This window comes from Cetorhinus maximus, chromosome 15 (assembly GCF_964194155.1).
Source record: "Cetorhinus maximus chromosome 15, sCetMax3.hap1.1, whole genome shotgun sequence".
NCBI lineage: Eukaryota > Metazoa > Chordata > Chondrichthyes > Lamniformes > Cetorhinidae > Cetorhinus > Cetorhinus maximus.
Window position 1 is genome coordinate 60,323,199 of NC_135893.1, and position 26,234 is coordinate 60,349,432.

Sequence of the window (26,234 nt, forward strand, 5' to 3'; positions counted from 1 at the left end):
GAGTTTTTAATTCTTCTATCATCTCCATAAACTCTTCATATTGTTGCTGTCGAACATTTTCGGAAACTTTGAGCTCCTCTTTAAGTTTGTCATTTTCAAGCTCAAGCTCTTCATTTCCAAGTTGCAATGTATTTAATTTTTGTTCTAATTCAATAATATGACATTTGTCAGTGTTTAACTTCAACTGAAAGTCTTCTCTACCACTCACACTATTTGTGTTGGAACTAGCAGAGCAGAATTTCTGCAAAGCTGCCTCCCTGGTCTGCAGTTTCTTCTCTGCCTCCTCCAGGCTACTCCCCAGAGCAGTCAGCTTAACCAGGGCTTCGTTAAGCTTTCTGTTCTTTGTGGTAATGAGGTTTTCGTATACCTCCCTGGCCTCCTTCAGTTCTGCATTCTTTTCTTCCAACAGTTTCTGAGTTAGCTGAAATGCACCAGACAACTTTTCGTATGAGCTTTCCAGATTGTGAAATTGAGTCTGCTGACTCTGTAACTTGGCATTCTCAGTGTCAGTCTCCTTCAATTGATTAACCAGGTCCTCACATCTACACTTCAGCTTTTGTCTTTCATTATTAAGTTCTTTAAGACATTGTGACAGAGTCTGAATGGTTATTTCCTTCTCTTCCAGTTGGTACATAATCTGGCACTTCTCCATTGTATCTGCTGATAGCTTCAGATGTTCCATTTGCTGTTTGTTCTTATATTGCACAAGTTTTTCTTCTGTGTCCCTTATGTTTTGTCTTTGGATCTCCTCTTCCTCTTCATAAATTTGTTTTAAAACCTCATAGTTTCTATGGAGCCTTTCCTGCTCCCTGGCACCAAATTTACTGATGTCACACGATCCATCTTGGAAACCTGTTTGCAAAGTCTGTTGTTTTGCCAGTTCCTTGGAAGTCTGAATTTTCTCTAAATTTTCTGCACCATGTGGCCTGTCCTCACTATCCTTCAGTTGGAGTTTCACAGTTTTCTCTTTCTGTCTCCCTTCCTTCCATTGCTTTTGGATCCTCTGGCTTTCAGTCAGTAGTTCCTGCTTTTGTTTGTTTAATACTTGCTCATTACCTGTCCCTTCAGACACTGTGCAACTTAATTGTCCCTGCAGCTTCTGTATTTCCACCTCCTGCTTTTGGATTATATTATTTGCTTCCTCATAGCTCTGTTTTAAAGTTTGAAGTTGCTGACTGGCCAGGGTTTGATGCTCATATTGAGTTATGAGCTCATTTTGAAGATCTCGGTTTAGTTTTTGGAGTCTTTGCCAGGCTGATGAAGGTGAGGGTATTCCCTTTGACTTTAAAAGATGATGAGAGATTAGTTAATAACAGTCTTTTCTCCAGATACTGAGTGTTACACCTCTGGCCAAAATGGGATCAGGAAAGATATTGCTAGTGTCACATTATAAGTTAGTCCACAGTGATCCTTTTCCATGTTACATGGTTTGCCTCATCTTTCTGCCTGCTTCCAATAACAAGTTGCTTAATAATTGGAATGGTTGAGTGCAAGAGGAGCGAGGAGCCAAATATTCCGATTTCTGGAGAAAATTCAGATCGAACAAATCTACCAATGATTGCAAGGAATTTGAAATGCACAGAACACAAACAACAAGAGTCAAACAGAGACATGCAGAACTCTCTCAGCACCGAAGCCATAAAAGACATAGGGAAAAGAAGCAGAAATGTAGCTAAGTATTCGTGATTTTTCAGCTGTGCTGTCCTGATAGCAAAGGCCAGAGATGTGACTCTCAGTGGTAACCCCAAAAGTTAGTTTTCATACCACACATCAACATGCAAACAGAGGACAAAACAAAAAATAAACAAGACATTAGTAAACATTTACAACATTGGAGAGGCGTGCTGCATGTATTATAATACACAATGTGTTTCTGGAGTTACATGTGTATACATTTATAACTAAACAAATGTAGAACTTTTCTTGGTATGCTAATCTTGAGTTAAATCAAGTGCTATCGCTGATTATTTAAATACAGGAATGCAATTGTGGTGAGCACAGAATTTATTAACATTAACAAGCCCAATGTGACTGATCACAGTCCAGAGTGATGTAGCACAATGGCTATTCTTTTACTTACTTGAAGAACATAACCATCCCGTGCATTGTGTTCCCTCTCCAGAGCCGCCCTCAGCTGCCCTTGCAGCTCTCTGTTTTGTTCATGCAGCCTGAAGACCTCCTGATGTGACTGCTCCAACTGTGGTGATAAAAAGCACAAATAAATGAAACAGTTACAGCTTCCTAAAGGAGGAATAGATGATTGGGAACAAGAATTACTGAGGTATTACAGAAGCAAATTAAAGTTCTTTCTAGAGATGCTAGCTTCTTACAAAGGTTAGATAACTGGGAAAGGAATTATACCTCTATCAAGGAACTAGATAAGGGGAACAAAGTTACAATGTCAAGAGACTGACAGGGCAAAGATTTGCTGAGGAAAGGAAACTAGCTTGAACAGGATTTCAGCACTGGGGTAGAATAGGACTGAATTTGTAAAACCAAATAGCTAGATTTCTGCATGCTGATTGTTGGTTGTGCAGTTTATTTAAATCCTCTCAAAACAAGAGGTAGTTGGGCTACAAGGGCCCAACGGAGTGAATGAAGAGTGTCTGGTCTGAATTGGAGTTCACCACTCAAGAGTTGCTAGCTTGAAATTATTTTCAATTATTTTTGAGTCCTTTTGAATCCATTTATTGCAGTGAGACAGTGGAAACCAGTGTTATGCACGATTGACATCACAAGATATGATAATCATGGGGAACTTTAATCTACTTATAGACTGGTTAAATCAGGTGGGCAAAGGTAGCTTAGATGCAGAATTTATAGAAGGTTTTCAGGATAGTTTCTTAAAAGAGTATGTTCAGGAGTCAACCAGAGAGCAGGCCATACTAGATCTAATATTGAGCAATGAGATAGGATTAATTAATGACCTCATAGTGAAGGTACCTCTAGGTAGCAGCAATAATAATTTGATTGAATTTTACATTCAGTTTGAGGGAGAGAAGATAGGTAATAAGGGCAATAATGAGGGCATGAAAGCAGAGCTAGCTAAAGTGAACTGGCAAATGAGATGAAGAGATAGGTCAATAGAGATGCAATGGCAGACATTTAAGGGGATATTTCAGAACACACAGAATGGATACATTCCAATGAGAAAAAAAATTCCAAGGGGAGGACCCACTATCCGTGGTTAACTAAAAAAGCTAAAGAAAGTATCAAACTTAAAAGAAAAAGCATATAATTGCACAAAGACGAGTGACAGGTCAGAAGATTAGCCAGAATATAAAAAGCAGCAAAGAGTGATAAAAAGATTAATAAGGAAGGAAAAAATTGAGTACGAGAGAAAGCTAGCTGGAAATATGAAAACAGATAGTAAGAGTTTCTACGGATATTTAAAAAAGAAAAGAGTTAACAAAGTGAGCGTTGGTCCTATAGAAAGTGAAGCTGGGGAATTAATAATGGAAAATAAGGAGGTGGCAGATGAATTGAACAGGTATTTTGCATCAGTCTTCGCTATAGAGGATAAAAGTAACATCCCAGAAATAGCTGTAAGTCAGGAAATGGAAGGGAGGGAGGAACTCAATAAAATTATATTCTCCAGAGAAGTGGTACTGAGCAAATTGTTGAAGCTGCGGGCTGACAAATCCCGGGTCCTGATGGATTTTCATCCTAGGGTCTTAAAAGAAGTGGCGAATGAGACAGTTGATGTATTGGTTTTAATTTTCCAAAATTCCCTAGATCCAGGGAAGGTTCCATTAGATTAGAAATAGCAAATGTATTTTATTCAAAAAGGGATGGAGACTGAAAGCAGAAAATTACAGGCCAGTTAGCTTAACATCTGTCATAGGGAAAATGTTAGAAGCTATTTTAAAGACAATTTAGCAGGGCACTTAGAAAAGCTCAAGGTAATCAGACAGAGGAGAGTGTGAGAGGAGAACCCCGGAACAGGTATTCAGCAGCAGCTAGAGGAGAGTGCAAGAGGAGGACCCTGGGACAAGCAATCAGCAGCACCTTGAGGAGAGTGAGAGAAGAGGACTCTTGGACAGGCAGTCAACAGCACCTAGAAGAGAGTGTGAGAGGAGGACCCCGAGCCAGGCAGTCAACAGCACCTAGAAGAGAGCAGAGGAGCTATAAAAACAGTGCGAGAAGCGGTGAGAGTTTGAAAGCAGAGGTGACTGAGGGAGGCTCCTTTCCTTTTCTACCTTTCTTTGGAAAGAAGAGTGACAGTCTTGGTAAGTAGTACCTGGTGAGTAAATTAGAAAAGTGTAATATTTTTAAACAAGTAGCTATACTTGGATTTAGCTGAGATACACCAGGAATAAGGGATATTTAGGGCCAATATAATAAAGTAATATACATAATCCAAAGTAGAATAAAGTTAACATAAGGGAAGTAGAGTTAAGACATGGCAGGGCAGCTTAGTCAAATGGAATGCGTGTCCTGTAATGTGTGCGAAGCCATGGTGCTACCGATGTCCTAGATGACATGTGCAGGAAGTGCTGCACATGTGGTCACATTGCAGCTTAAGGGCCTGGAGACAGATAGGGAATGGGAGAACACCAGGCAGTCCAAGAGAAGTAGGCAGGTAGTGCAGGAGTCACCTGGGGTCCTGCTCACCAATTGGTTTTCCGTTTTGGAAGCTGGTGAGGGCACTAGTTCTTCAGAGGAGTGCAGTCAGAGCCAAGTTTGTGGTATCATGAGCAGTTCGGCTGTACCGGAGGGGAGGAAGAAGAAAGGAAGAACAATAGTGATAGGGGATCAGACAGGCGTGTCTGTGGCTGTAGATGTGACTCCAGGATGGTATGTTGCCTCCCTGGTGCCAGGGTCAAGGATGTCACAGAGCAGCTGCAGAACATTCTTTTGGCAGAGGGTGGACAGCCAGAGGCTGTGGTCCACATTGGTACCAATGACTTGGGTAGGAAGGGGGATGTGGTCCTGCAATCAGAATTTAGGGAGCTAAGTAAAATGTTAGTAAACAGGACCTCAAAGGTAGTAATCTCCAGATTACCCCCAGTGCCATGTGCAGTGAGTACAGATATAGGAGGATAAGGAATATGAATGCGTGGTTGGAAAGATGGTGTAGGAGGGAGGGCTTTAGATTCCTGGGAGACTGGGACTGGCTCTGGGGGAGATGGCACCTGTACAAGGTTGCTCCTGAATAGAGCTGGGACTGAGCTCCTCACGGGGTGTTTTGCTAGTGCTTTAAACTAACTTGGCAGGGGTGTGGGAACCAAGAGAACATATTAGAGAGGAATACCAGGGTGCACTAAATACTGGGAGGGACAGATAGCACTAGTATAGACAATAGTGAGTTAATAGGCGAAGTCAGGGTGAGGCAGAAAGTAACAAAATCTAAATCAGGGTTACTATGCATGTATGCGAATACACGGAGTATAGTAAATAAGATTGGGAGTTACAGGTGCAGATTGCCATGTTATGGCATGATGTTATGGCGATAACAGAGATCTGGCTCAAGGAAGAGCAAAATGGGTGTTAAATACTCCTGGGTACAAGTGTTCAGAAAAGATAGGAAAGGAGGAGGGATGGCCGTATTGGTTAAGGACAGCATTGCAGTGTTGCAGAAAGAGGATGTCCCAGAGCGTTCAAGGACAGAATCAATTTGGCTAGAGCAAAATAGGTGCAATTACATTGCTCAGTGTAGTCTATAGACCGCCAACTAGTGAGAAAGATGTAGAACAAATCTGCAGGGAAATTGCAGAGAGATGTAAGCATTATAGAGTAGTTAAAATGGGGGACCTTAATTACCCGAATATAGACTGGGACAGTGATAGTGCAAAGGGTGGAGAGGGGCAAAAGTTCCTAGATTGTGTTCAGGAAAATTTTCTACAACATTGTGTTCAATCCAACAAGAAAAGATGCACTATTGGACCTGGTTCTTGGAAATGACGTGAGCCAAATAGATCAAGTGTCAGTGGGGGAACATTTAGGAGACAGTGATCATTGTATTGTACTATTTAGGATGGTGATAGAAAAGGACGATAGGCAATCCAGAGTAAGAATAATTAATTGGATAAGAGCCAACTTCAATGGAGCAAGAATGGAGCTGGGCCAGATAGACTGGGACGAAAGATTGGCAGGAAAAACCATAGCTGAACAATGGGCTACCTTCAAAAAAGATTTGGTTCGGGCACAGTCGAGGTATATTCCATCGAAAGAGAAAGGTAGGGCAAACAAATCCAGTGCTCCCTGGATCAAAAAGGATATAGAAATTAAGAATAAAAAGTGTGCTTATGACAGGTGTCAGGTAAAAAATACAATTGAGAACCAGGCTGAATACAGAAGGTTCAGAAGGGAATGAAAAAGCAAATAAGAGAAGCAAAGAAGAAGTATAAAAAGAGACTGGCAGCTAACATAAAAGGGAATCCCAAAGTCTTCTATAGGCATATAAATAGTAAAAGGGTGGTAAAAGGTGGAGAAGGGCTGATTAGGGACCTAAAAGAGAATTTACACATGGACGAAGGGGCCATGGCTGAGGTATTAAATGAATACTTTGCATCTGTCTTTACCAAGGAGTTAGATGCTACCCAGGCCATGGTGACAAACAAGGAAACTCTGTCACCAGAAGGGTTCAAAATTGATGAGGAAGTGTTGAATAGACTGTCGGTACTTAAAGTTGACAAGGCACCGGGACTGGACAAGATGCATCCAAGGACATTGAAGGAAATGAGTGTAGAAATTGGAGGGGAACTGGCTGTAATTTTTCAGTCTGCCCTAGACTCAGGGGAGCTGCCAGAGGACTGGAGAATTGCAAACATTATGCCCTTGTTCAAAACAAGTTGTAAAGATGAGCCCAGCAATTACAGACTACTCAGTTTAACTTCAGTGGTGGGCAAGATTCTAGAAACAATTATTCGGGATAGAATTAGTAGTCACATGGAAAAATATGGGTTGATAAGGAAGAGCCAGCATGGATTTCTAAAGGGGAAATCGTGTTAACTAACTTGCTGGAGTTTTTTGAAGAGGTAACAGAAAAGGTCAATGAGGGTAATGCTGTTGATGTGCTATTCATGGACTTTCAAAAGGCATTTGATACAGTGCCACACAACAGACTTGTGAGAAAAGTTATTGCTCATGGAATAAAAGGGACAGTAGCAACGTGGATACAAAATTGGCTGAAAAACAGGAGGCAGAGAGTAATGGTCAATGGATATTTTTCGTGCTGGAGGATGGTTTGTAGTGGAGTTCCCCAAGGGTTGGTATTGGGACCCTTGCTTTTCCTGATATATATTAATGATCTAGATCTTGGTGTGCAGGGTACAATTTCAAAGTTTGCGGATGATACGATGCTTGGGAGTGTTGTAAACTGCAAGGAGGACAGTGTAGATCTTCAAAAGGACATAGACAAGTTGGTGGAGTGGGCAGATAGGTGGCAGATGAAGTTCAATGTGGAGAAGTGAGAGATGATGCATTTTGGTAGGAAGAACATGGACAGACAATATAAAATAAGGGGTGAAATTTTGAAGGGGGTGCAGGAGCAGAAAGGCCTGGGTGTATATGTGCATAGATCATTGAAGGTGCAGGACAGAAGGAGAGAGCAGTTAATAAAGCATTTAGTATCCTGGGCTTTATTAATAGGGGCATAGAGAAGAGGAGCAAGGAGGTTATGTTGAATTTATACAAGACACTCGTTAGACTTCAGCTGGAGTATTGTGTACAGTTCTGGGTGCCACATTATAGGAAGGATGTGAACACATTGGAGAGAATGCTGAAGAGGTTTACAAGAATGGTTCCACGGATGAGAAACTTTAGCTATGAGGATAGATTGGAGGATTGGGACTGTTCTCCTTGGAGAAAAGACGACAAAGAGGAGATTTGATAGAGATGTTCAAAATCATGTGGGGGCTGGATAGAGTAGGTGGGGAGAAGCTGTTCCAGCTTGTAAAAGGATCAAGAATGAGAGTGCACAGATTTAAGTGATTTGCAAAAGAAGCAGATGTGACGTGAGAAAAAGCTTTTCCACACAACGAGTGGTTCAGGTTTGGAATGCACTGCCTGGAAATGTGGTGGAGGCAGGTTCAATCGAGACATTTAAAAGGGCATTAAATGATCATTTGAATAGAAACAATGTGCAGGGGTACAGGGAAAAGGCAGGGCAATGGCACCAGGTCATAATGCTCATTTGGAGAGCTGGCGCAGACATGAGGAGCCGAATGGCCTCCTTCTGTGCTGTTAAAATTCTGTGATTCTGTGTCAACATGGTTTAGTGAAGGGGAAATCATGTTTAACCAATTTATTGGAGTTCTTTGAGGAAGTAACATGTGTTATGGATAAAAGGGAACCAGTAGATATACCGTACTTAGGTTTCCAGAAGGCACTTGATAAGGTGCCACACCAAAGATTATTGCAGAAAATAAAAGCTCATGGTGTAGGGAGTAACATTGGCATGGATAGAAGATTGGCTGGATAACAGGAAGAGTAAACATAAATGGGTCATTTTCTGGTTGGTAATGAGTGTTGTGCCACAGGGATCAGTGCGGGGGCCTCAACTTTTTACAATTTATATAAATGACTTGGATGAAGGGACTGAAGGTCTGATTGCTAAATTTGATGATTATACAAAGATGGGTAGGAAAGTAAGTTGTGAAGAGGACATAAGGAGGCTCCAAAGGGATATAGATAGGTTAAGCGAGTGGGCAAAGATCTGGCAAATGGACTATAATGTGGGAAAATGTGAAATTGTCCATTTTGGCAGAAAGAATAAAAAAGAAGCACATTATCTAAATGGTGAGAGATTGCAGAGCTCTGAGATGCAGAGGGATCTGAATGTCCTAGTGCATGAATTGCAAAAGGTTAGTATGCAGGTACAGCATTGCGAAGGGAATTGAATACAAAGGTAGGGAGGTTATGCTTCAGTTATACAAGGCATTGGTGAGACCACATCTGGAGTACGGTGTACAGTATTGGTCTCCTAATTTAAGGAAAGATGCAAATGCAATGGAAGCAGTTCAGAGAAGGTTTACTAGACTAATTCCTGGAATGGGCAGGTTGTCGTATGAGGGAAGATTGGGCAGGCTAATCTTGTATCTGCTGGAGTTTAGAAGAACAAGAGGTGACGAGATTGAAACATATAAGATGCTGAGGGGTCTCAGCAGGGTGGATGTGGAAAGAATGTTTCCTCGTGGGAAAATCTAGAACCAGGGGTCACTGTTTAAAAATAAGGGGTTGCCCATTTAAGACAGAAATGAGAAGAATTTTTTTCTCACAGAGGGACATGAGCCTTTGAAACTCTCTTCCTCAAAAGGCAGTGGAAGAAGAGTCTTTGAATATCTTTAAGGCAGAAGTAGATAGATTCTTAATAAGGAGGTGAAAGGTTATGGGGATAGGCGGGAATGTGGAGAAGTCAGATCAGCCATGATCTTTTTGAATGGCGGAGCAGGCTCAAGGGGCCAAGTGGCCTACTCCTGCCCCTAACTCGTATGTTCATAGGAATTTCTGTAGTGAGTATCCAGAATAACCACAGATGTAAGACATGTCTCCAGATAAATTCGCTCCATTTCAAATTTTCTGAACAAGGAACAGTTAGAGAAATTCTGCAGTACATAGGAAGAGAAAGTTTCTAGAACACAGATGCTCTCCAGCAGATTGAAAGGAATAATAATAGAGGAAGAAAAGCAGGTCACCATCTGCTGTGGGGGGGATGGAGAACCCAGGTGGAAGAAGTTCAATAAACTCCTGGGGTTTGAAGCAGTCTGATGAATACATATACAGGGCTGGATACAAACAACATTGAGGAAGAAAAGCACAACCAATGCTATGGCACTGTGGAGCAAGTTTTTAACCAAAAAGGGTGGAGGGGTAATTGATTGCAGGACTATATTGGTAATTAGAGGGTAAATCATGCGAGGACCAGACATTCACTTATGTAACTGTAAACATAATTTCCAAATACAGAGTTGCTTTCCAAATTCAATAAAAGGGACATAACTCTGAGTGCACCACTTAGAAATGGACAGGTTACAGAAGCTGTGGTTCAATGTTACAGGAAAGGATAGGACTCAGACCCTACTGTTCCTGGATGTAGAAGTTAGATCGAGAAGCAGAAAGTCAAAATATTTAACTTCAGCAGTATTATCAGTGCGCTGGTACAAGTAGATTACACCAGATTATGGAGGCGAATGTATGGCTAGAAAAGTGGTTTGGGAAGGAAGGATTCAGAGTTTTGGGACAGTGGAGTACAAGCAAGCTGCACTGATAGAACAGCCCACACCTATAAAGAATTAGAACCAATATGGGAAGTTAATTAGAGATGTGGAGAGAATGGGAGCAGCCAGGAGGACAGAAAACAAGGATAGGGATAAAAGGAAGGTGTGGTTAGTCATGTTTCATCAGGATCTGTGTTGGGGCTGTTCTTACTTAATACACAAATAAATTATAGGAACTGAAGAAATATCAAAATTTGTTGAAGATGCTAAATTAGAGGATATGGCAAGATTGTTACAAAGATTGTGAAAGATTATGTAAGCAGATGCAGTTCAAGGCAGAAAATTGTGAAATTATATATTTTTGGATATCAAAGTAGAGAAAGAAAGTAGACCTTAAATAGTAAAATTTTAAATGGAACTGGGGAACCTTTGTTGTGTAGCTACACAGGACATTGAATGGAGAGCCGAAGCAGATAAGGCTATTAAACAGGAATCCTTAGTTTCTCCAGATACAGGGAATATAAAAGCGAGCAAGGTTGAATTTGCAGAAAAAGTTTAATTAGACAGCAGTTGGTGTATTACGTACAATTTTTGATACCTTACAGGGGATAGAAAAACAACAAAAGAAAAATAGTGTAGATTCAGTAAGATGTTACATGTGATAAGGGCTTGGATTATGAAGAGGAACGAGAGAGTTAGGGCTGAGAAGATTAAAAGATGGCCTTTTTTCAAAGCCTTCTTAATTTCTAAGACATTGATAAGGATGGAATATTATTCTAATTTTACATATTAAATACTCTGTTTCCATAATTGAAAAATCCATTACAAAGTCTTACATCATTGGTCAGTCCTTACCTCCTTGTCCAACATTAACGCCAGGTCCTGGGAAGGAGGTCTTCCTTCACTGGAGGTCTGCGTAGTGAGGATAGGAACTTGTTTCTCCTCACGCAATGGTGTACATTCCACCTGCTGCCATCTATGCTCAATTTCAACATCAACGTTTTTACCTCTCGGGGATATGGTGGCCCCATCCACCTCCATCCTGTTCACATCATTGCAACCCAAAGAGAAAGAAACATCAGTTGTCTCAAATCGTTTCCGTCTCTCCTCTCGCCGCCGTGCACGGTCCCTTTCCAATTCCTGAGAGTCTGTTTCAAAATTAGTCATGGTCCTGAGGTACAGGGAAGTAGGTCTGTGAACATATCCTCCACTGGGTCGCTGTTGTGCCGGACGAAATTCTGCCCAATCAAACGTTCTTGAGCGCCCTTCTTTTCTTCGCTCCCGGGCCCTGCTTTTCTTCTGTTCAGCTTCTAAACCAGCTCCATCTGTCGAGGTTATTGCTGGTTTTGCTCCGTTGACTGATGCACCTTCAAACAGAGTTCTTACTTTCAGCTTCTCCTCTGAGATGTTCCTGTTAGAAAGCAAAGAAAAAGAAAATTACAGCCATCAGTCGATTAAACACATCTGTTCACATCCCCAGTGATTTAGCTACTCTCTTCTAGATTGCCCTTTTGTTATGGCACGGCTGATGGTAAATGCCAAGCTGCCCAAATCCCAGAGGAAAACTTGAAACAGCTGCCAAAATGGTTTTTATAATTTGTATAGTACGAGGAAAGGCGCTGAAATCAGGAAATGATGTCCCCGTGATGATTGTGATGATTTTATAGCAAACGTTTATTAAAAGAAAATAGAGAGAAAAAAACAATTACACTTAAACACAAGAATGACTTCACACATTAAACATTACTTTAAAACAGTTCCACAGATCTTAACTTAACTACCCTCAGAGCTAACCGTCCCTTTTCTGTTCAGCAATTATCCTTATAGATTTCAAAATCTATAGAATTCCAGTAATTTTTACCACACACTGCCTTTTTTCGTAGGGGTGTCCTTGAGGCTGACAGCAACTGGATCTTCAGATCTGGCCTTGTCCACACTGTCTTCTGGGAGTTTTGACCAGCTATCCTACTGGCTTCTGGGAGATCTAAACAGCTACCCCCTCACTTAGGCTTCAGCATTTCCTTAAATGTGTTCCTTCACTTTGATCTCTCTATTGTCTCAACCAGTCTCTTTAGAAATGCTTTTTTCCCAGACTTGAGTAGACTCTACTTTAGCTCCTCGGTTTTTTAAAAAAAAGTAAACTTACCCTATCTTTACCTTAATTACTTACACCTTCTTTACAACCTGCAAATCCCCTTTTAAATTAAAACCACTCAATTCAAAGCTACTCCCGTTATTGCTTTATGTAAAACTCTGATTAAAGTTCCTCTTGGTTCATTAGCATATCAAAACCACTTCTTACTGTTGGCTTTAGACTCTTGCAGTCACTCTGGCTCTTACTCCAATTACCATGTTTACACCCCCAACAGCCTGTCTTTCAGAAATATGACAGGGTTATTAACAGAAGAAAAACATTACAATTTCTTGTTTTCTTGACAATTTGCATCTAATTTTTTGACTACTTTCTTCCATTAGATTACTGGGCTTTGGGGAGGATGGGGAGGAAAGGAATGTCTAGTTGTGATGCTCTGGTCATCAGAATGTGGGATGAGCTTAGTGGAGCAGTTGATCTTTTCCTGCCCATCAATTTTGTTAGTTCATCTATTCACAAATTGAATAGATTTGATAGCATAGAAGTAGAGAAAATACTTTCCCTAGGAGAAAAATCCAAACTAGAGGTCAAAATATGATAGCCACTCGTAAATTAAATAGGGAATTCAGAAGAAATTACTCTATCTGAAGAATTGTTAGGATGTGAAATTTGCTATAACATAGAGAGATTATGGTAAATAGCATTTTAATTTTTTTTTCCAGATGATCTGGGTGTCACTGCCTAAGCCCAGTATTTGTTGCCCATCCCTAATTTCCTTGAGAAGGTGGTTGTGAGCTACCTTCTTAAACTGCTGCAATCCATGTGGTGTAGGTACACCCACAGTACTGTTAGGGAGTTCCACGATTTTGACCCAATTACAGTGTAGGAATGGTGATTTGGTTCCAAGTCAGGATGGTGTATGGTTTGGAGGGGAACTTGCAGGTGATGGTGTTCCCATGCATCCGCTGCCCTTGTCCTTCTAAGTGGTAGGGTCCCAGAGGACTGGAAAATCGCTAATGTAACCCCCCTGTTTAAGAAGGGAGTGAGGCAAAAGATGGGAAATTACAGGCCGATTAGCCTGACCTCGGTCGTTGGTAAGATTTTAGAGTCCATTATTAAGGATGAGATTTCAGAATACTTGGAAGTGCATGGTAAAATAGGGCAAAGTCAGCATGGTTTCATCAAGGGGAGGTCATGCCTGACAAATCTGTTAGAATTCTTTGAGGAGGTAACGAGTAGGTTAGACAAAGGAGAGCCAATGGATGTTATCTACTTGGACTTCCAGAAGGCCTTTGACAAGGTGCCGCACAGGAGGTTGCTCAGTAAGATAAGAGCCCATGGTGTTAGAGGCAACGTACTAGCATGGATAGAAGATTGGCTGTCTGGCAGAAGGCAGAGAGTGGGGATAAGGGGGTCCTTCTCAGGATGGCGGCCGGTGACTAGTGGAGTTCTGCAGGGGTCAGTGTTGGGACCACAACTTTTCACTTTATACATTAATGATCTAGATGAAGGAACTGAGGGCATCCTGGCTAAGTTTGCAGATGATACAAAGATAGGTGGAGGGACAGGTAGTATTGAGGAGGCGGGGAGGCTGCAGAAGAATTTGGACAGGTTGGGAGAATGGGCAAAGAAGTGGCCGATGGAATACAACGTGGGGAAGTGTGAGATCATGCACTTTGGTAGGAAGAATAGAGGCATAGACTATTTTCTAAATGGGGAGAGAATTCAGAAATCTGGAGTGCAAAGGGACTTGGGAGTCCTAGTCCAGGATTCTCTTAAGGTTAACTTGCAGGTTGAGTCGGTAGTTAGGAAGGCAAATGCAATGTTGGCATTTATTTCGCGAGGACTAGAATATAAAAGCAGGGATGTGCTGCTGAGGCTTTATAAGGCTCTGGTCAGACCACATTTAGAATATTGTGAGCAATTTTGGGCCCCGTATCTCAGGAAGGATGTGCTGGCCCTGGAGAGGGTCCAGAGGAGGTTCACGAGAATAATTCCAGGAATGAAAGGCTTAACATATGAGAAACGTTTGAGGACTCTGGGTCTATACTCGATGGAGTTTAGAAGGATGAGGGGGGATCTGATTGAAACTTACAGAATACTGAAAGGCCTGGATAGAGTGGACGTGGGGAAGATGTTTCCATTAGTAGGAGAGACTAGGACCCGAGGGCACAGCCTCAGAGTAAAGGGAAGACCTTTTAGAACAGAGATGAGGAGAAACTTCTTTAGCCAGAGAGTGGTGAATCTATGGAATTCATTGCCACAGAAGGCTGTGGAGGCCAGGTTATTGAGTGTATTTAAGACCGAGATGGATAGGTTCTTGATTGGTAAGGGGATCAAAGGTTACGGGGAGAAGGCGGGAGAATGGGGTTGAGAAACTTATCAGCCATGATTGAATGGCGGAGCAGACTCGATGGGCCGAATGGCCTAATTTCTGCTCCTATGTCTTATGGTCTTATGGTAGAGGGGTTTAGAAGATGCTGTCAAAGGAGACTTGGCGAGTTGCTGCAGTGCATCTTGTAGATGGTATACACCACTGCCACTGTGCGTCAGTGGTGAAGGGAGTGAATGTCAGAAGTGGGGATGTTCGCTGAAGACTGCATAATGTTCTGCAACACTCTCAAATCGTCAAATACTGAAGCAGTTTGCGTCTGCATGAAAGGGAGAGATGGCAGGCTATTCCATCATGGGGGTTATCATAACAAGCCTACTCCAGGGACAGAAACTTCCAAGTATGAGTCAATGGCTAGTAATCAGGAGCAGGAGTTCTAGCAGGTTTTCTTTCCTTTCCTAACACAGATGCTCTGAGGCCAACTAGTAATCTTACTACATATAGTATTTTATCCTAAATTATGGCTTAATTTACTATAAGCTGCAGACTGCTCAGTTTGAAGGTGCAAATTGTAAATGAGGCATTGTGTATAGCTAATGCTGCCTTACAGGTGTTGAAAACAGGTATCAAGTTTCCTGAGAAAACTTTGTACCATGAGCAAAGGACAAGGTGGCTTTTGTTAAGCTAATTCCAAATTGATGGGACAGATTGGTACAAACTCCATTGGATCAATACAAGAACAAAATGCATTTATATAGCACATTTAATGTTGAAAGACATCTTAAGGTGCTTTTTTAGAAGCTTAAGCAACAAATATGGACATCGAGCCACAGAAGGAGAAATTAAGAGGTCACCAAAAGCCAAATTAAAGAGGTGGGTTTTAAGGAGAATATTAAAGGAGGAGAAGGAACTTGAGAGGCAGAGGGGTTAGGGGAGGGAATTGCTGAGCATGAGGTGAAGGTAAGCGAGATGAACAAAAGACAGACGTCACAGGAACAGTGTGTTTAGGGAAGTGGAGAGGGAGTGAAGAGTGGAAGTTGTAGTTCTGGAGGAAGTTCCAGAGAAAGGGAAGGTTGATGTCACGGAGTGATTCAAACACAAAGATGATAATTTGAGCCATCAGAGATCCAGAAGGTAGTATAGGTCAGCAAGACGGATGACTGGGAATTAATGCAGGATAGCTGATGGGTCCAAGAGAGTTGATAGAGAGGTTGTGCCAGGTGTTATTAATATACATGGGGAAGCTGATGTTGCCAAGGAAGGCATGTAGATGCGAAAGAGGAGGTGGTTCAAAGATGAATCGCTAGTAGAAATGCTATAGTTACAATTGCAAAGAAAAGCTTGTAATCATGTGAGGACATGCCTCTGAGCAGAACAATGATTTGTAGCAAGATGACGTGGTTGACTGTGTCAATGGCTGAAGAGAGATTGAAGAGGAACAGTAACAACTATAACAACTTATATATGCACCGTGATCAGTCACAGAGAATGCCCTTTATGATTTTGGTTTATACTGTTTTGGTGCTGTGGGTAGAGGTGGAAAGCCAATTAGAGAGATTCATACAGGGAGCTGTAGGAAAGATGAGCATGGATTTGGGATGCAACAGCACAATTTCTCTTTGGAGAGGAAAAGGGAGATGAAATAGGGAAATGTTCACAATGAACATGAAAACTACATGACACGTTGCTAATCACAAACAACAAACGACAGATACAGACTATGGCTCCAACCTTTGTTTCAGCACAGACATTTTCAGAGGAAAGTTCTTCCTGTGTTGCATTAAAATAAAATCAGAGATTCATAAACAGTTGCAGAGTTAGAAGCACAAATCGATTAAAGGTAGTAATGTTAGAAATTGAAATACAGAAGAGCAGTACAAATGAGAAAAGGGCCCATTGTGTTTGTCAAACCCATTTTAGTATGTGTAAAAGGTCTATGCAACATAAGTCTGCACATTCCTTTAACACCAAGCTCTCAATGTTGCCAGATGACCTGGGAAGGGCGATAAGTGCTCAAAAAGTCATAGAACTTGCTGTTGACTTCCAAAATTACTCATCACCTTGAAGGTTCTCGTCTAACTCATGAATGGTTGTGTAGTTTAAGCTACGACCATTATACTAGCAATCTTGTTGCTGGTCTTTGGACCTCAGGAACTCTGCTCAGGTACTTTGAGCCACTTGCTATTGCTGTGAACATTTCCAAAACCTTTGACAAAGACTGGCACCACAACTTCTGAACAAACTCCCATTAAAACTATGTTTCTGGCTGACCAACTTGCTCTCGGATTGCCTGTGCTGTTGTTAATGACTCATCCTCTGACAAATTTTCCTTTGACTCAGTGGTTTCTCAGAACTCTGTGCCCTTCCCTTCATATCAACGACTTAATTTACTTATTGTGCAGCATTATTTTTTTCCTGAATATTCCCTTCTACTTCATCAACTTCCAGAGCACTTGCCCTGTTGCCTTCTGCTTCATGCTACATCTAGATCTCCTCCATTTCACCATTTACCAAACGGTTGTTCCTCAGGTCACTTGCTTGTCTTGCTTGACAAGCCAGAGGAAATCGAGCGCTGCATTCCTTCTCTGCAACATATTTCTTGATTTAGCTTGCCTTCGCTTTTTAACTTTTCTGGTGTCCTGTACTATGGATTTTGACCAATGCTTTTCAATTAAAGACAATGAAAAGCTTTTCACGTTAATATGGGGGAAAAAGCAGAAGTCCTATTAGATATTTCCAATGACAATAAGGTGGTCAAGTCTGCAAACAGCTCATTTTGTGGGTGGATGTGGGATGTGGTAGAAGGCGAAGCTTAGATTAGATGGTAATCATCAACAATAACAACAACATGAATTTATATAGTACCTTCAATAAACCAAAATGTCCTAAGATGCTTCATAGGGGTGTTAGAAAACAAAATATGACATTGGGTCACATACGGAGATATTAGGGCAGATGATTAAAAGCTTGGTCAAAGAGATAGGTTTTAAAGAGTGGTTTAAAGGAGGAGAGTGAGATAAAAAAGGCCAAGGGGTTTAAGGAGGGAAATTCCAGAGCTTAGAGCCCAGGTCGATGAAGGCATGGCCACCAAAAGTGGACTAATTAAAATCAAGAATGCTAAAGAGGCAAGAATTAGAGGAGCATAGATACCTTGAAGGATTGTTTGGGGCGGGAAAAGATTAGAGATAGGGAGGGGCGAGGCCATGGTGGGGTTTTAAAAACAAGAATGAAAATTTTAAAATAGAGGCATTGCTTAAACAGGAGCCAGTGTAGATCAGCAAGCATGGGTGATGGGTGAATGGAATTTGGTGCGAGTTAGGACACTGGCAGCAGAGTTTTGGATGTCCTCAGGTTTACGGAGGGTAGAATGTGAGAGAGGGTGTATTCAGTCAGGATTAACTCCATTACAATATGGCTGTCTCTTTGTTTATGTTGATTTACTGCATCAGAATCGGTGTCATTCTTTGGTTTAATTTAAGAGAGGCACCAAGGACTCCAGCTGCCAATTTTCAGACATTCTGCAAAGGTCACTCAAACTCCCTAGGTACCTACCTGGTTACATCTGGTGTAGTGACAGGATGCACATTTTTCATTATCGCTTGGATCCAGTTCCTGCGAATCCCTGATGTCATGGCAGACAACATGTACACCTTTGCTTTCGTCTAGATTACAGATTGTAAGAAAGAAGATGCACTAAGCACAGTGCAACACAGAATGGAAACTGTACAGCAAACAACATTAGAGAAAATACACAACAGAATAACGGATAATTGGGAGTGAGTAACAGACTGGAATCTAATCACAGGTTTGGTTAGGTTTCACATAGAATAACTGGGAGAGAATTAAAGGCTGGAAATTCAGATGTTTATACCCCCTCCCTAAAGGCATTGTGGATGTACCTACATCACATGCGCTGCAGAGGTTCAAGAAGGCACCTCACCACCACTACCTGAAGGGCAATTAGAGATGGACAATAAATGCTGGCCTTGCCAACAACATCCACATCCCATGAATGAATAAGCAAAATATAAAATAACAGTATATGAAAGAGAACTATACGCTCAAATGTAATTGAGGGATTTGGACAATCTTGAAAAAGAAGAACAAAGTTTGACTATTTCAAACCATATTTTGAATTTTGCAATAATTCCTGGTCATCTGCTGTTAATTTAACCATTAATAAAGCTTTGAAATTTTGCACTCGAACACAAGGAATATTGGCACCTATCAATAGAACTAGCATAAGGTTTGACAAAAGTAGCAGGGGCTTAGCATATACAGTCTTGGTCTACAGAGTGAATGAGATTAGTTCATGTTCTCCCACCAACCTATTAGTTTGGCAGATCTTAGAATAGTTAAACCACTAAGACATTTAAAAAAAATATTTAGTGAGCATTTGTCAGAGGCTAGGAACCCTGTGGCGAGTAACTCACCAAAGTCCACCATCTACAAGGCACAAGTCAGGAGAGTGATGGAATACTCTCCCCACTTGCCTGGATGAGTGTAGCTCAAGAAGCTTGACACCATCCAGGACAAAGCAGCCCGTTTGATTGGCACTCCATCCATAAACATTCACTCCCTCCACCACCGACGCACAGTGGCAGCAGTGTGTACCATCTACAAGATACATTGCAGGAACTCACTTCAACACCTTCCAAACCCATGACCATTATGAAGGATATGGGCAGCAGACACATGGGAACGCCAACATCTGGAAGTTTCCCTCCAAGCCACTCGCTATCCTGACTTAGAAATATATCGCCATTCTTTCACGGTCGCTGGATCAAAATCCTGGAACTCCCTCCCTAACAGCACTGTGGGTCTACATCCACCACATGGACTGCAGTGGTTCACGAAGGCAGCTCACCACCACCTTCTCAAGGGCGATTAGGGATGGGCAGCAAATGCTGGCCTAGCCAGTGACGCCCACATCCCGTGAATGAATGAAAAAAAACTCCCAGGACAAGAACAGTGCCAATCAGATGCAGAGTAAGTCTTCCCCTATACTGATAGTTCAGGCATGCCTAAGTAAGGTGCAACACTGACTAAATGCAGAGTAAAGCTCTCATTATATCCCATACTTGTAAGAATGCTTGGCCATTGCGGAAGTTTTGATAGCTGAAATTATTTCTCTTACTAAAAACTGCCTCTTTAGTGTCAAATTGGGTAGTACTTTTGGTGTCACTCAGATCCACTAGAAACTGTAGCAAATTATCTCAAAATTATTTCACGTAATCATCATTACAGATACTGTAGGATTCATGAGCTGAGGTGGCAGACAAATCCCTGAATTTATCCAGAGACTCTGTAAAAAGCCAATGAACATCTAATTAAAGATTTTTAAGTCACTGAGCTCAGAGTTTGGGGAGGGGCAAGTTCTTGGAACACAGCCATTATTGGAAGGAACCTAGAGCCACAGAGTATTAAAATTACTGTGGCAACACGCACACAACCACTCCAATCTACCTGCTGGGGAATAAATGCTCCATTATTAATCCAATATAAATTTGAATAATCTGTTGGTACAGAGACATTGCTCCATTTCATGTATTTATCCTGGGATATAATTTCAGATGAAATCTATACTTACATGGATCTGAAATCCATAGTTTCTCTGCACTTCATATTCGGTCACATTGTAGCAGCTACTTAAATCAATCTCACCATCTAAATCCACTGCCTGTGGAAACAAAGATGGAGAAGCTCATGCAAGATATAGACAGAGTTCTGCAGCAGCCAATCTCAGTTAAATAGCACAGCTGGATCATGAAAACCCAATCCAATACACTTGGAGTGTATGACATCGTCTTGCAGACTCATGAATAATAGATGGTACTAGGACAATATCCAATTAATACCCAGCTGCAGTGTATATACTGCTGGATACTGGACTCCGTTGGCTATGCTGTACAGACACAACTGCTATTAAGCATTTCCCCATGTGAGCCTCATCACAACCAATGCTGTTAATACATAAGCCTGGCTGCTGTGAGCTTCATACTTCCCTTAGAGTCCAAGTAACTTTACTTCCATTGTAACAGCAACATTGTCACTAAGAAATAACAAAAACACATTCAAAAGAATCGATCGGTCCTCATTGGTGTGTTAGGAAATAGAGAAATAGCTTAAGTAAGTTATACTTGTTTTTGTGGGTGTTGGGAATGAGTTTTAGCTTTAAAGTTTAAGTTTGATTTGTATTTCCGTATCTGTGTGTTTAAGAAAGGTCAAATGGAGTTTTCGTTTCACTTTAAAAGGCTGCTTGCATTTCTAATGAGATGTTTATGATCCCTATGTGAAAATAAACACAGGAGTAGGAAGAACAGTGCTGTTACTTAGCAACAGAGGGGGGGGGTTGCAGATAGGCAGGTTCCTCCCGCAGGCGCGCACACACAAGAAAGACAGCAGTTTGATTTGGAAGCTGTTTGAGTTCAGTTGGTTTGAAGGCAGCTGTCAAGCAGAAGCAGCCTATAAGGGAACAGATAGCAAGTCCCAAGCTAAGAAAAACCCCAAATGTCCAGGGGAGTGGAAGAAGAGAAAGTCCAAAGAAGACCTTCTAGTTAAAGGAGGGACAGGAACCTGGGAAAAGGTCCTGTTAAGTGAAGTTAAGAGTGAGGGGCAGAGAGAAAGGCTCCAAGCTTCAGATTTAAAGTGAGAACAGCTTGTAAAAAGCAAGAAGGTTCAAAGAGACAACTGGAGGTCTATAATTCTTTGCTATGGACATGTGAAGCAGTGGTGTACTATTAAGGCTGAGTTGGTGAGAGACAGTGCATGGAAGACAGCTTGAGTGCCTGTGGTGATCCAGGGAAGAGGAACATCAGAAGCAGCATTCGAAATCCTGGAGGCTAACCCTTGTAGAAGGTGTCTGAGCAAAAATGTCAGTTTAGGAGAAGATTCCAAGGCGAGGTCCTGGAGTGTAGAGATTGGAAACCCTCGAGTGAAGACAGAATTCAGTGAGACTGGTTGGCTCACGGTGTGACAAGCATCTGGGGAGGAGTTGAGGAGAGATCCATTGCATCTGTTTGAGGTGGCATCTGTCACTTGGTTTCAGAGCGTGGTGTGTCTGACCACAGGGTGCCATAGGTTTACATGGACTGTGTGCTTAATGTGAACATTAGAGTATAAGATAGCTTTCGTAACTTGTGTTATCCTTACAAATCTGTATACATCTGTAAAGGTGTAGTTGTGGGTGAAGGAGTATTATAATATAATTAATGTTTTCTTGCTGAATAAATGTTTTATTCTTTTGTTAAAAGTTTATCAACTGACTCCTATGCCTCTGTTCAGTAGCTACTCTCCACATATCTACACAAACAAAATAGAAATTAGGATCCATCAAGCTAGGTTCCACTCTGGGATCAGGCTTGTTCAGGGATAACCTTAGCTGTGGATCATAACTGGTGTTACCACAGCCTTACCTACCAATTGACCGTATGCACCACCCATGGTACTGAGCCATGTAGATCAAAAGTCCCTAATTTTGTCCACAGACTGTAATGTTGATGAATCTCAGCTGTTGTAGTGAAAATAATGCTTTAGTGGCCTCAGTGTCTTTAGGTTACAGAGCAACAATTTAGTGAAAGATCCCACTCCCGATATCCTGCTATAATGTGCATGTGTGTGAACAACAGGAGTGAATAGACTGGATCTAAGTGCCATTCTCCCTATGGCTGAATACCATGCCAGTCACTGTTTGCATCACAAATTAAGAATACCACTTAGGGTAGCCTTGTTGAATTTTGACATGGGTCAGTGCATTCAAGAAGTGTAAAGAGAGGAGTTTAAGGCTGGAGCTGGAAAAAAAACCCAATACAGCCATGAACATCAGCAGCTTCCCACCAACCACCCTAGTCTGCAAAGCTACGGCTGTGACACTCACCTCCTCTGCTGCAGAATCCCGGTAATACTTCAGAACCTGGTCAGTCAGAACAAACCAATGCTTCTTCCACTGAAAGAAAATAGAAGTCACTGATACTCTCTTATTGGCACAACTTGCCTAGAAAGCCTCACCAACATACGGCCATTCCCACCTTTCATGTCATGCTGTAATGTTCCCAAGTAGGAAACTGTTCCATATCACACAGTAAGGGCGTAAGAATGGAGCCCTGGGCAACAGTCTCTATTTTCCTTGCTGCTGAAGCTGAATGGCTTTCAATTTTATTTTATGATTTTGTGTCAATGTTAGATAAAGATAACAAATCAGAGACACAATGGACAGAAGGTATAGGAGTAAAAATACAGGAGCACTGGCTCTCAAAGGGTTAATCAGCACACTTCAAAGTAATTCATTGAAAGTCAAGTAGTTTAAAATGTTTCTAGAGAGATGATATTGTATAAATACACTTCTTTCCTCCCAGTTACAAATCAAGCTGGATTTCCTACAAAACATACAGAATGTGGCATCCCTCACTGGATACCAAACCCTACCTGCAAAAATTTAATTTAGGATTAAGACATGGATGAGCATAACAGATGGCGTTTTACTCAACATTTAACTCATTCTGCAGCTGACCTCAGCACACTTGAAAAGCCAGAGTTAGCATTTTGGGTCAAATGTGACTTCTTTCGAATTGGAGTTCTGAAGAAGTCATATTCGACTCGAAACGTTAACTCGGTTTCTCTCTCCCTAGATACTGACAGAATTGCTGAGTATTTCCAGCACTTTGTTTTTGTTTCAGGTTTCCAGCATCTGCAGTACTTTATTTTTATTTTAGTGCTTGAAGAGCCATTGGTGCCCAAATCTGACACTGATGAGTGCAAAACTTTAACATAAACTGCAAGTAAAAAGAATAGGAAGACAGGAGGCAGTGTGAGGCAGAGTTTACATTATGAGGAAAGGAGCAGTTTAATTTTGAAATGCTTTTCAAATAGTTCTTTATTCTCCAAACAGTTCACTACCAGCTGCATAAATCTGGAGAATACACAATGGAAGGACATCACCTACCCTGGGACCAGCACACTGCTCTGCAATATTTTTGTCAGCTAGCTGAGTGTTTGTGAATTTCACTAACGTTAGCTGTCTGAATTTGTTAAAAGATGCAACGCAGGAAGTATTTCTAAAATGCTATGTTAAATATATGAGAATAATATACTGGGCACTGGATGATTGTGATGGTGTGCTGAAATGATAGAGCAGCATTTTTGAAGATCCATTTCGTGTAGTTGAAACAGATTTCATGCAGAGTTGCGACTGAGACTTGCCAATGAGTGCTTGTAGCATGATCCTTCAAATAGAGGTGAGGGAACTGTTATCACGCATTTGGCATTAGTTTCTTACCTGACCATCTGCAGAGAGTTTTGTCATCCAGCCCTTCTTAAAATTCAGCAGGTCCGGCTAAACGGACAGAATAAACAGAGATGAGAGACAACAGCTTAACTAATAAAAGAACATATAAAAACCATGAACCAAAAGAAACTCTGTCATGTCCTCAGAGCAAGAACAGATGAAGCATGCACTGATAAACATACACCGAAAGCAGGATGACACAGAGATGTGCATCATGCGGATAAGACACAGACTTATATCTATAGACAGCTATAGAATTGCTTGACGAGATTGAATTCTTTGCTGTAACATTACCATAACAACTGATCCTTTCATTTACACCCCACAGCCATGCTCTCCTTCCTCCAGCTTGTGTCTTCTTCTTTTCCTTCTGTAAATGTGGTCTTCCCTCCCCTATCTTGCATTTTGCCCATTTCGTTCCTTTCCCTATCCTCCCAGTCCAGATTTTGTAGGTCTCCTTACCGTCACTGTTGATTCAGATGCTCTTCTGTCCAGTGACTTTGCCCTGCGATACCGTGGAAGAGACACTGCTGAAATGTCTGGAGCAGAGCTGATTTGGTCCGACTCAGATACAAAATCCTATGATAGTAACCAGCAAATAACCAAAAGTTTATTAGAAAGATCTTTTTAAAACATAGCCATTCAAACACTGAATTAATTACCAGATTAATTTAAAAGTACATTTCATCTGTGGGCTTCATGCCAAACACTTTGCACAATGTTTGAGAGTCGGTGGGGATGGGGGTGGTGGTGAGTTTCAGAAAGGGTGCTTTTGTAGCCTCACTGACAGAGGCTCAAAATGAAATTGACTTGAGAATGATTATATCTTGAAAACATCTGATCAATGTGAGGCAGGAATCAAAATAAAATTGGTTACCAGATGCACATAGAGGGCATTGGCCTACAAATCCAATAAGGTATATTGACACTGTTCAGGCCAATGGAGAAACCAAGTCCTAGGCCGGTCAGTCTTGAAAGGATTAGGCTAATCTGTTGCGGACTTACAAAGAACTGGTTGTAATAAAGATTGGGGAAAGGGCAGGAACATAGGACCAGTGCATAACTTTCAGAGAGCCAGCATAGTTATAATGGGGTCAATGGGTTCCTGTGCTGTGAAACATTCCAATTCTAAATTAATTTGAAATTTGAAATTTTTTTTGTTCATTCATGGGATGTGAGTATCACTGACAAGACCAGCATTTATTGCCCATCCTTAGCTGCACTTGATGTGGTGGTGGTGAGCCACCTTCCTGAACCACTGCAGACCAGATGCTGTTAGGGAGAGAATTCTAGGATTTTGAACCAGCAACAGTGAAGAAGCAGCAATGTAGTTCCAAGTCAGGACAGTATGTGACTTGGAGGAGGATTAGCAAGTGGCAGCGTTCTCATGCATTTGCTGCTCTTGTTCTTCTCAGTGATAGAGATTGCTGGTGTAGAAAATGCTGTTGAAGGAGTTTTGGTGAGTTGCTGCAGCATGGTAGATGGTAGATAGCTGCCACAGAGGGAGTGAATGTTTAAAGTGGTGGATTTGGTACAGATCAAGTGGGCCGCTTTGTCCTGGATGGTACCAAGTTTCTTGAGCATTGTTGGAGTTGCACTCATCCGGGCAAGTGGAGATTATTCCATCACATTCATGACTTGTGTTTAGCAGATGGTGGCCAGGTTTTGGGGAGTCAGGAGATTAATTCCTCATCATAGAATTCCCAGCCTTTTGTAGCCACGGTGTTTATGTGGTAGGTTCAGATAAGTTTCCAGTCAATGATGACCCACAGGATGTTGATGGCAGGGGCTTCAGTGATGGTAATGTCACTGAATGTCATGGGGCGATGGTTAGACCCTCTCTTGTTGGAGATGGTCATTGCCTGGCACTTGTGTGGCATGAATGTCATTTGACACTTATCAGCCCAAATCTGAATGTTGTCCAGGTCTTGCTGCATGCAAGCACAGACTACTTCAGTATCTGAGGAGTTGTGAATGATCCTGACCATCGTGCAATCATCAGGGAACATGCCCATTTCTGACTGACCTTATTTGGAGGGAAGCTCACAGATGAAGCAGAAAAAGACATTGAGTCTAAGACATGGCCCTGAAGAACCTCTGCAGTGATGTCCTGGGGCTCAGATGATTGGCCTCCAACAACCACTATCATCTTTCACTATACTAATAACAGCTCCAACAAGTGGAGGGTTTCCCACCAAATCCCCATTGACTTACAATTTTGTTAAAGCTTCCTGATGTGACAATTAGTCAAATGCTGCCCTTTTGTCAAGGGGAGTCCATCTAACCTCTGGAATTCAGCTCTTTATCCATATTTGGACCAAGGCTGTAATAAGGTCAAGAGTCAAGTGGCCTTGGGAGAATACAAAC

The 26,234-nt window shown here is 41.6% G+C and overlaps 1 protein-coding gene and 2 long non-coding RNA genes across 7 annotated transcripts in view; 1 reads left to right on the forward strand and 2 right to left on the reverse strand.

Annotated features, from left to right (window-relative positions):
- The window catches only part of LOC144690734 (uncharacterized), a 371,804-nt gene that overhangs the window by 110,565 nt on the left and 235,005 nt on the right, over nt 1-26,234 (reverse strand). The gene's annotated exons all lie outside the window — the stretch shown is intronic.
- Nucleotides 1-26,234, reverse strand: part of LOC144690726 (myosin phosphatase Rho-interacting protein-like) — a 228,548-nt gene that overhangs the window by 24,427 nt on the left and 177,887 nt on the right. For all 4 annotated transcript variants that reach the window (XM_078558503.1, XM_078558505.1, XM_078558504.1 and 1 more), the window contains 7 exons: nt 24,330-24,446; nt 23,859-23,915; nt 22,461-22,529; nt 20,175-20,264; nt 18,137-18,246; nt 11,016-11,571; nt 2,081-2,197 (listed from right to left, as the gene is read on the reverse strand). In XM_078558503.1, the coding sequence (XP_078414629.1) occupies nt 2,081-2,197; nt 11,016-11,571; nt 18,137-18,246; nt 20,175-20,264; nt 22,461-22,529; nt 23,859-23,915; nt 24,330-24,446 (1,116 nt within the window). The remainder of the gene's footprint in view (nt 1-2,080; nt 2,198-11,015; nt 11,572-18,136; nt 18,247-20,174; nt 20,265-22,460; nt 22,530-23,858; nt 23,916-24,329; nt 24,447-26,234) is intronic.
- Nucleotides 1-26,234, forward strand: part of LOC144690733 (uncharacterized) — a 37,606-nt gene that overhangs the window by 2,510 nt on the left and 8,862 nt on the right. Inside the window, exons 2-3 of one of the 2 annotated variants that reach the window (XR_013578947.1) lie at nt 2,123-2,281; nt 23,472-23,513. This is a non-coding gene — a long non-coding RNA (uncharacterized LOC144690733). Of the gene's footprint in view, nt 1-2,122; nt 2,282-23,471; nt 23,514-26,234 lie in introns of those variants that run through there. The other variant, XR_013578946.1, reaches the window with a different exon arrangement.